General features: G+C 34.6%; 1 protein-coding gene across 2 annotated transcripts; it reads left to right on the forward strand.

Annotated features, from left to right (window-relative positions):
- The first annotated feature begins 2,760 nt into the window (after nt 1-2,760).
- Nucleotides 2,761-8,127, forward strand: LOC117932235 (protein ENHANCED DISEASE RESISTANCE 4-like). 2 transcript variants are annotated; one of them, XM_034853366.1, is made up of 5 exons: nt 2,761-3,222; nt 4,011-6,309; nt 6,839-6,899; nt 6,988-7,211; nt 7,707-8,127. In XM_034853366.1, exons 1-5 carry the CDS (start codon nt 3,108-3,110, stop codon nt 7,759-7,761), a joined length of 2,754 nt encoding a protein of 917 aa, XP_034709257.1. In that variant the 5' UTR covers nt 2,761-3,107; the 3' UTR covers nt 7,762-8,127. The 2 variants fall into 2 exon arrangements, with proteins under 2 accessions (XP_034709257.1, XP_034709258.1); XM_034853367.1 differs by lacking the exons at nt 6,839-6,899; nt 6,988-7,211; nt 7,707-8,127 and adding an exon at nt 6,519-6,820 and having other exon boundaries at nt 4,011-6,336.
- The last annotated feature ends 2,850 nt before the right edge of the window (nt 8,128-10,977 follow it).

Here is a 10,977-nt window from a genome sequence, read left to right on the forward strand (position 1 = left end):
AGTCAATTCAAGTAGCTACCAGACAATTTTTGAAAGTAGTACACGTTTTTGTAATGTTTTATATTACATCAATCTCATATCTATCAAAGTATTAATTAAAATTAACGCGTTATTTTAAGATGAATTATACAGTTTTTCTTCTTAATTTATTTAATATTTAAAAATATATTAGAATTTTCCATGACACTTGGAAAAATTTGAAGTAATGCTCAAGTAAGTCAAGGGTCCCATAAAATTAATGAATGAAAAATATGATTTTTTCAAACAAATTGTCATAATCTCTACCACAAAGAACTCTTTTGTGGAATTGGTCAAAAAATGAGTAAGACACAAGATGGTATTTATTTTTTATTTATGTGAATCCTAATTTTGGTTTAAATGGAAAGAAAATCATCATTAGGGTTTGATTTAATAACTTAAATAAATTCTAACTAACACTTTAATTTCTTGAAGAACCAACCAACTTGATTTAATCCCAATTCCTAAGGTGGTTGAGAGCCAGCCTAGACTTAAAAAAAAAATCTTAAAAATGAAAAAGAAAAGGCTTGGTCTATCCTACTTTCAAGTTTCAACAGATCCTATGGCCTTAACCGAGCTGTCATGAAAAATCTGACCTCCTACCAGTGACTCTAGCACGTTTCAAGGAGTATATCGTGAATAGCGGCATATCATAGGGAATAATATGTCATTTCACCACTAGACGCACACAATGACCATGAATAGGGACCACGAGACCAAGTTGTAGGTGTGGGGTAGAGAATCAAAGACCGATTCCGCGTCAGACTTTTCATATTGACTTCGTGCAGGGTTCTCTTCTTTCCACCACGCCCAATCCCATGCTTCGGATCTCCCTCCACCAATGAAAGGCTCCAATTTTTACTGCTTCCACCACAATTGGTTTTGAAGTTAGCAAATTGGGAGCGCACGTAGCGTTTGCCCAAGAGAAAAGTCTGCCGACAACCGCCGAGTTTTTGGCCAAGGCAAAAATTGATACTGCCAAGGCTACAATTCTTCCGAGCCGGCGGTGAACAAACTGTACCTAGTCAAAAAAATAGACTAATCGAAGGAACAGCTTCACTTACAAAATTAAATAATTTCAAACATCATATTTTAATCATTTTTTCCAAAATGCCCTAATTTAAAATGAGTTAAAATTTAATAATATCTCACAATTGCAAAGCTAATACAGGAAAATAAAAAGTAAATTTAGCACTAATAAATATCTTAATGTATAATCTTATTTTAAATTTTTTTAATTTGAAAATATTAAATTTTATTAAAAATAAACACAACTTATAACTAAATAAATATTATACATATTATAATTTATTTTTATGAAATATAATATTATATATATATATTAAAAAGTTTAAAAAAAATCAATTAAAATAAATTTTTATTTAATATTATATATAATCCGACTTAGTAAGATAGGATAAAGTCATACCTAAACCCACTTGAACCCATCATGGGTTTTAAATGAATTTTCAAACTTATCTAAAATATGTTTATTTATCTCAAACCTCGTTTTCATTTTGGTTTTCATATTATGTTATGGATTTTGGTTTGTGCCTTATGACTTTTTCTTTAATTGTTGTCGAATGCTTTCATTCTTGAGATGTGTCATTTCTTTCACTTTTGAGTTGTTGACTCATTTTATTAACTATGATATCTTCTTTCTTTCACTCCTCCATGTCTTGGGACAAATTCGAAGGGATATTTTATCCCTTACTCGGTGTTCTTTAATAACAAACGCGTTTTGATCCAAGACTTCCCTTTTATTACTTATTTCATGACGAAGGAACGATGTTTGCATCAATCAAAGTTAATGGTGGAACGCTCCCTAAGTAAAAAGGAGAGATTTAGTAAAATAAGATAGGTAGCTTTCGTCGATGAGATATGAGTATGAAGATTAGGTATCTTAATTCATGAAATTCGTCTTCTCTTTATTAATTTCTTTGCATCAGTGTCTTCATATGCCTAATAAAAGAGGGTACTCATAGAATAAGAAAATATCGAAAGTAATTTAGTGCATCAAACTAGAAAAGAAATGAAAGAAAAAGTTCAAAATCGAAGGGTTCAATCGTCATGGGCAAATACTCGAAAATAAAACTCACCTCATTGTCATTCGTGAAAATTATACGTTAAATTAAAATACTAGTTAATATAAAAACTTAGGCTTAATTAATTAAAACTTTTGTGTAGTACACCTCTTTTAATCAACCCTAGAATTGAATTAATTAGATTAGTTTTAAATAAATTGAAACCTATTAAAATCCATATAATTATTGAATTAATCCCCCTTGAAATTTTTTTCTTTTTAGACAAAGTAATTTAGAAAAATGATAAATTTTTAAAAATTTTAGATTCAACTCAATTAGACATAAATATTTTTGTTTTTTAAAAGTACATTAATGTGAGAGCTTAAAAAAAATTGACAAAAAATATTTATGAGAAAAAGAAATTACATTCCATATTTTAAAATATGAGGGTTAGATTTGTAAAATAGGGATTATCATTAACCCTTCAATAAAATATTCCTTTCTTTCTTATCAATCAATTACTCCTAATTTCTCTGTCTCACAATGCTTTCAAATCCATTATTAAACATTTTTATGAAGCAAGCAACAATGTATTATTTTGAGTAATAATTAAATCTTTTTTCCCAAGCTTCCTCCAAACGACGTCGCTTCATTTGAGTGGTGTGCTTTATTGCCAACGTGGCAACATTGAAAAGAAGGATCCGGGTACTCGCGGCCTCCGCCACTACCCGTACACACCTCTCTCTTTCTCTCTCTCTCAATCCGAAAGAATTGAGGGAGAAAAGACAGAGGAGAAGCTCGGATTTGTCTGCCCTCAAGCTCTCGAGAATCTCAGCGTGTCTCTCTCTCAATCCGAAAGAATTGAGGGAGAAAAGACAGAGGAGAAGCTCGGATTTGTCTGCCCTCTAGCTCTCGAGAATCTCAGTGATTCCCAAAATTCTATATTTTTTTTTTCATTTTCAGAAAGAGAAAAAAAAAAAAAATCCCATTTTGCTTTTATTGGGAAGCGATTTTCGAAGCTTCAGAGCTCAAAATTTTATTTTTATTTTTGTACGATTTTCTGCAATGATTGAATCGGCTAAAGTTCGTTTGGTTCGTTGCCCAAAGTGCAAGCATATTCTTCCAGAGCGTCCTGATGTGCCTGTTTATCTCTGTGGCAGTTGCGGTGCTGTTCTTCAAGGCACGGTTTCTTCAATTTTCTTTTACGCTTTCTGTTTTTCTTTGGTTCTATGTTTAGTGGCTGAGAAAAAGTGATGGGAAATGAGAAGATATAGAAATTTCGGATTATTTGGGCGCTGTTGTGCTTATGCAAGGATTTGAGTGGGTGGGGTTTTACAGCTTATTATTTTATTATTGTTTTTTTTGTTCTTTTTCCTTCTGTTTGGTTTCTGAGACAAAGTAATGGGAAATGAAAAGAAATAGAGATCTCGGATTATTTGGGTGCTGTTTGCCCAAGCAGTTCTTGGGGTGGGTCGAAATTTACAGTTTCTTCAATTCTATTGCTGATTTTTCTCTTTAACCTCTGTTTGGTTGCCGAGAAAATAATGGGAAAGAGTAGTAGTCAAATTATTGGATCATTTACTTGCCATTTCCTGATGCAATTATTTTGCTCGGTTGAGACAAGAGGGTTCGATTTCTTTAATTTCATATGTTTTCTCTTCAAACAGAGTTTTGGAGGTGTTTTGCGCAATTTCTGTTGCTCTCTGTTTTTCCTTTACCGTTATTTGGTTGCTGAGAGAATTTACTGGAGAAGAAAAGGAATGAAAAATCTCGAATTCTTTTTGTGCCATTTGCTAATTCAACTATGTGGTATTGTTTTTCATTCTTTTGAAATCAGAACAATGTAAACCGTGAGGTCCTAGAGTCTAGTTTCTTTTGCTTTCGGTCATTTTATGGAGAAACAAACGGAGTGTTGAGAGGTTTTTTCAATAATTTGGGGGTTTGACTGTTTTTTCTTTTAATTTACAGGGAAAAAGAATAGAAAATCTGGCGCGGACACTTCATCAGAGACGTCCAATGAAGAAAGGGTTGAAAGAGTTTCCCTAAATTCTGGGAATTTATTGGAAAATGAAACAGAGAATTTCAATAACTCGAGTGACATTTCTGATGCAGATGTCAAGTCAAATGATAGTTCTTCAAATTTTGGTAAAAGGGGTTCAGATGCTGAGAAAAGTCGGGATCATTCTAAGGACAGAGCTGATAAATGGGTTGTCGAGACTGCTCTTGATACGAACACAAATAGAGATGAATTGGGTGGTATAAAAATGGAAAAGGAAACCGGGGAATTGAAGTCCCATGTCCAAAATGCAAGCACATCCTGGAGATCAGAGCGGAGTTCTAATTGGCGATTTGGGGAGAGAGGCGAGGTGGAGGGGTTTCGGAGAAACCCAAGAACAAATATTGGAGGAGGTATGAGATATTCGCAATCTACCTACTCAGACGAGGGACCATCAAATTATGGTTATGGAGAGCCATTGAGGGATGGTAGTAGTTCCGTAGATGGAGGTAATAGAGTTGAGTACTTTGGACATGATCCAGCCAGGCTTATAAGACAACTTGACGAGTTGAAGGATCGATTAAATCTTACTTGTGATGTGACTGACAAACCTAAAGAAAAGGTTCCTTTAGATAGGAGAATGTTTCATGGGGAGGCTTATGAGGATTCTGAGGCTTGGTTTCCAACTAGCTCTTCTGGTCCAAGAAGGAGTTCAATGCCGTTTTTCATGCCAGACAAGCATGTTTCAGAACCTCCTTATTTCCAGCATTATACCAAGCCATTTCCTTATGATAATAGGCATGAGAAGGGTATGCATGGCTCCTATCCATCCATGCACGGTTCAAATCATAATCCAGGATATGAGGATGTTTTTGGACCCCAAATGCTTAGGCAAAGACGACCTCCAGATCAAGCACCAGGTCATTACAGACAACAGCCACCTTATGCATACTTTTCAGGAGGATACATGGAACCTCATTCCAATCCATATGAACCATACCCCCACGACCCCAACCTTCACCATCCTTCTTGCTCTTGTTTTCTTTGTTACACTAGACATCAACAAGTTCCAGGGTCAATCCCAACCAATGCCTTATTGAATAGAAGGTTTCCTGACATTCCAAATGATCCCATGTCATACCATCGAGAAAATCCTGTTGCATTTGGTCCACGGGTTTATAATCCTAGAACTGTCGATCCTCCTCCGATGCCTTCTCATGATTCACAGTCCCACGCAAGATTGCCAAGTGACCTTAACACGCAAACAAGTGATTTTGTTCACCACCTTCCCCAGAGGGAGGTTCTCCTTAATGGCAGACACTATTGCCGTCCCTTAGCCGGAGGTGCCCCGTTTATAACATGCTGTAATTGCTGTGAATTGCTACGACTGCCAAAGAAGATACTCCTTGTAAAGAAGAATCAACAGAAAATCCGGTGTGGGGCCTGCTCAGCAATAATCTTCCTTGCTGTCAACCGCCATAAAATTGTTGCTTCTATTCATGAAGAAACAGAGAAAACTTCTAAGGAGATTGATGATAGCACGAATCAGCTAGTGGATGAGTGCCCTTCAAATTCACATGGCCATGTGAACCAGTATAGCGAGAATTTCTCTTCTGATGATTATGATAATTCTGCATATGATTTTCAGTCGATGGATAGAGAAGCTGGTTCAGTTCCAACAGATCAAGGTTTGAACTCAAGGAAGCCTGAGAGGGTACAGAACCTCCATTCATCTCCCAGCACGCCTGAGAATGAGGGTAGTCAAGAAGGTTTGATTGCTCCAAGAGAGGTGGACAATCCCCTTGAACAGCCTAAGAAAGCTGTCCTGTCTCCACCACCTCCGGGTTCATCTCTTCAAGAGCATTTTGATTATTCTTCTAATAATCTTGCATTGAACCGTTTTGGGAATGGAAACCAAAGTAGCTGCTCAGATCATGAGAAGGTGATACCATCAAAGACCATCTCCCGACAAAGTTCAGTGAAAGATGTATCAGTGGCAACTGAGATGGAGGTGTCATTCAACGAGTTCTCGAATACTGTAGTGTCCCAAGATTCAGGGGATGCAAGCAGAGAACATGATCATCTGGGAATCAACAAAGGGGGGGAACCATTTTTAGCTGGCATTATTAAGGACCTTAGGGACACTTCTAGACCTAACCAGACAATTGAGCAAGGCAGAAATATTGTTATGGTTAATGGGCACCTTATACCAGATCGTCTAGTTAAGAAGGCCGAAAAGCTAGCTGGAACAATCCATCCGGGAGAATACTGGTAAGGATATTATATATAATGACTCTCATCAGTTGCATTATTTGTTGGGTGGTTGACTTGTTGGTCTTATTTGGCTTTTCTAGGTTTTTGTTTTTCTCCTTTGTTGCCTTGGGTTAGGCCTTCTTTGTATACTGCCGGTGTACTTAGGGAGCGCCCCCTGTTTTGGCGTGTTCTAATATGATTTTTCTCTTGGTTTATCAAAAAAAAAAATCAGTTGCATTAATTTTTTCCTCCCAAAAGTATTGTGTTTGCTTTATCTGGGAAAATTGGTATTATCTGACATTTAAAGCGAGTAACCTTTTATGTCCACCATCAGTATTGTAGTCTGGCAAGTATTCAGATATACCCTGGTCCCTTCTGAATTCTAGTTATGTATTCTTTTACATGGAAGCTTGGAGATTCTTCCTTAGTCGTGCTCCAGAATACTGTGCTTTGTTGCATTTTCAGTGTGCTTGTTAGCTAATTCTATAATCGGGTTCTCACACTTCAGGGGCATTAATAGTTTTCCCTCTCTGTTTGCCTTTATCAGGTATGATTTCTACGCTGGATTCTGGGGTATGATGGGTGGGCGCTGTCTTGGCATAATTCCTGTAAGATAAATTATTTCTGAAACCAACTTTAAGTTCATCTGGGTTTTACCCAAAATTATATTGATGAAAAATGTTGTCTTTCTTGTAGCCATTCATTGAAGAATTCAAATACCCCATGCCAGAGAATTGTGCTGCTGGAAATACTGGTGTTTATGTAAATGGGAGAGAACTGAACCAAAAGGATCTAGATTTGCTTGCCAGTAGAGGACTCCCAACTACCAGAGACAGGGATTACACCATTGATATTTCAGGAGGCGTTCAAGATAGAGACACTGGTGAAGTGCTAGAGAGCCTTGGCAAACTTGCTCCAACGTAAGCCCCAATTCTCTGACTGGTGTTTTCCTAAGTTTTAATTGCTTGAATTAGTAGAATGTTTCCATCAACCATCCACTGTGCTTAATGACCCACCCCTAGGAAAACTCCAGAATGCATGTAGACTCCTCTCTGTGCTAATTGCAGGTACAGTCAGAGGGGTTCTTAGTATGTAAATCGGACAAGGGTTACATGGGGATCTGAAAGAGAGTAAAATCTAAGTTCTGCTTTAGGACACATAGCAGGTGAGCTTAAATGAAATTAGAATTCGAGTGAAAATATATTGTTTCGGGTTTGAAATAATCACTAGTATCAAATAGAGACTCTCCTGAAAATGTCAAAACTCCATAAAAACAGTGTTTTCCACTGAAAATCCTTGGATATGGCTCCATTTTAGGTGATGAATTTCTTCATCTTGTTGCTGTGAAAATTGAAATAGAAATGGTTGCATCACCCCTAAACTAGTACTGAATCTTGACTCAACATTTTGAACAGGGTTGAGAAGGCAAAGCGAGGATTTGGCATGAAAATTCGAAGGTCTGCTGCATAAAACAGAAAACTCATTGGAAGTACCACGCCTTTCCATTGTGCCTAACATCTGGAAGATCTTGAAGTTGTGCTATGAAGGAGACTAGTAAATACAATCTCCTTGAATTTTATTGAAAGAAAACATCTCTTTCAATAACACCTGTACAAACATTTCTTACCATACCAAAAATACAACCTATAGGAAATCACATTTAGCTTTTTTTTTTTTTTTTTTAGTAGTAGTTTGATTCGATTGAAGTAATCTGATTTGTGCTGTTTGGCATCTGCTTCTGTAAATTAGGAAAATTCTTCATTCCTCATATTGTCTCATTGTATACTGTGTGGGTGCTACTTTTCTTGAATATATAAAGAGAAGGAATTTGATTCAGCGTGTGTTTGACAATGATTTTAAGAAACATTTCTGACCTTTTTAGTATTTGAAAGATGAAAATTTTCAAATGTTAAAAGGGTTAAAAGTGCTTCCTATAATCACTTCCAAACAAAGCCTTAACTTGGTTTGCAGCTTAGAATATATCCTCAGTGCTGTGCTGTTTTGGTTTTTCATGGTTGGGGAAAATGAAGAAAAACAAAAAACAAGTTTAAGTTGTTTTACTTTGATGTGTTCTTTCTGGACTTTGCTTCTCTATTTTTCCCTGCATCCACACGAGAAATTGATATTTCTTTTGACTGAGTTGGGTCGCTGAGTTGACTTGACTGGATCAGAAGTGAAAGGCCCAACCTACTAAAGAGATTGGGATTGGGCAGTCCAATCATTGGCATATATGGTACAAAAGGGCAAAGGATTTTTAATTTTTTTTTCTGTACTCTTTGGGAGGGTAGGCACCCATAATTTCAAGGTCCAAGAACAAATGATTGTGGGACTCAGTGCCCCTCAGTGGTGGGCTCACTCTGTTTTGAGCCCTATGGGCTTGTGGGACACATATTTCCTACTGGGCCCTTTGTGGGTTTTAAGTGTTTGGCCCTCTAAGTGATTATGGTATGAAAAATATAATTAAAGATATAAAATACATTATTAAAAAAAAGAAGGAAAAATATGATTAATTAACAAATAAAATTAAATTATGAACCATGAAAAGGCTCAAATTATAACGCTAAAATTCAGTGGTTGGTATTAAAATTTAATAACTAATATTAAAATGCCATTGGTAAATATAATAGCCTTTGTTTTCTAGTGGCATTTAATATAATTTTTTTTTAATATTAAGAAATAAAAATAGTAATGCTATATGTTTGTTTTTAAAAAATACCATATAATAATACTTTTAACAACCATTTTTGTCTCAACAAGATCTCACTTCTTAAAAAATATATCTAGAAATGGAAAAAAAATTAAAAAAAAAAAAAAGACAAATGACATACAAAAAGTAAAAATAAGACTATAATTGGTTCTCAAAAATTTTGAGGGACAATACAAAGGAAATCAAATAGAAAGAAAAAATAGAAGAAAAATAAAAAATAATTTAAATTTAATAAATGATTTTTATACATTTATGTAAACTCATTTTATTTATTTCCCTAAAATGACATAATTTAAAAATATATAATTTTAAATTAATTTTAATTATATTAGATTTTTTTATATTATCTATACTAAAACCAAACATTAATTTTTTTTACATTTTTTTCTTTTTATAATATTTTCAGAAAGCAAACATAACATACTCAATCTACGGATCAATTATGTTAATCTTTGAAATAATCATATCTTTTAAAATAAAGGGAAAATACACCAAAGAGTGATAATATCTTTGATTGTAAAACTATGGCTAAAATATTTAAAGAATAATTTAAACTTGGAGGGCAAATATTGATGTATGATTAATTAATAATGAGATCTAGGTGTTATAATTCTTTATTATATGTACTGAGACTAACCTAATATTTGGGGAGAGGGAGCATTGACATTGATAGTGACCTCATGCCTTAAAGTTAGATGAAGCTTTAAACAATAAACACACTGAAGTTGACATCATACCCTAAAGTTAGAGGTCACACTTACACCCTAAATCAAAACCTAAGAAAACTGGCCAAAAAGTTAAATCAAATTAAAGTGGGAAAATGGGTTGATTCTTAGTGTAAAAGTTGGTAATCATCCTAGAGTGGATTTATTCATCAAAATTAAAAAAATTAATAAATTTCTAATGAAATATATATATGAAATTCTTCAATTTTCAAAACCCAAAAAAACCCACAACAAAAAAAATTGAGGAGAGAGAGAGAGGGGGGGAGATTTTAATTTTGAAATCCCCACATCCTAGAGTGGATTTATTCATCAAAATTAAAAAAATTAATAAATTTCTAATGAAATATATATATAAAATTCTTCAATTTTCAAAACCCAAAAAAACCCACAACAAAAAAAATTGAGGAGAGAGAGAGAGGGGGGGAGATTTTAATTTTGAAATCCCCACATCCTAGAGTGGATTTATTCATCAAAATTAAAAAAATTAATAAATTTCTAATGAAATATATATATAAAATTCTTCAATTTTCAAAACCCAAAAAAACCCACAACAAAAAAAATTGAGGAGAGAGAGAGAGAGGGGGGGAGATTTTAATTTTGAAATCCCCACATCCTAGAGTGGATTTATTCATCAAAATTAAAAAAATTAATAAATTTCTAATGAAATATATATATAAAATTCTTCAATTTTCAAAACCCAAAAAAACCCACAACAAAAAAAATTGAGGAGAGAGAGAGAGAGAGAGAGAGAGAGAGAGAGGGAGAGAGGGATGCAGCTTTGGGAAATGAATGGTGTCCAGGCAAGAAGTGACCCAGCAATAAAAGCATTGGCGAAGGATACAGCTGTGATAACACCATCCATACACTGTAGGGATCAAAGGCATGTGCATGGGGACACTACCCCTTTGTTCCCTTCATACTTTCCATTTGCAAACAGAGAGCCAGAGAACAAAAGAGTTGGGAGACCATTTGACATAGATTCTCTCCCCTGCTTCTAATGCTCATATCTCCCTTACTCTTTTATTTTTGTATACAATTTTGTCCTTTCATACACAAAAAATTATGACCCATATTACACCAATAACCTTACTACGTTCATATCCATATTTGCCCAAACAAGGTCACCAATGGTGATTCATTTATAACACATAAACGTGGTATCAAATTTTAAAAACTAGTCGATTAGGATAATATTTATATGAATTTTGTCACACGATGTTAATATGAGCAATGATGAGAATGTTGTATGTGAAT

Source organism: Vitis riparia, chromosome 15 (assembly GCF_004353265.1).
Source record: "Vitis riparia cultivar Riparia Gloire de Montpellier isolate 1030 chromosome 15, EGFV_Vit.rip_1.0, whole genome shotgun sequence".
NCBI classification, from domain to species: Eukaryota; Viridiplantae; Streptophyta; class Magnoliopsida; order Vitales; family Vitaceae; genus Vitis; species Vitis riparia.

What these genes read in the sequence shown, in the direction of transcription:
- LOC117932235 (XM_034853366.1), top strand. Translation starts at nt 3,108, where the DNA reads ATGATTGAATCGGCTAAAGTTCGTTTGGTTCGTTGCCCAAAGTGCAAG. An exon ending in TTGCGGTGCTGTTCTTCAAG is followed by an intron (nt 3,223 to 4,010) that starts GCACGGTTTCTT and finishes TTTAATTTACAG; the next exon opens with GGAAAAAGAATAGAAAATCT. An exon ending in ATCCATCCGGGAGAATACTG is followed by an intron (nt 6,310 to 6,838) that starts GTAAGGATATTA and finishes TGCCTTTATCAG; the next exon opens with GTATGATTTCTACGCTGGAT.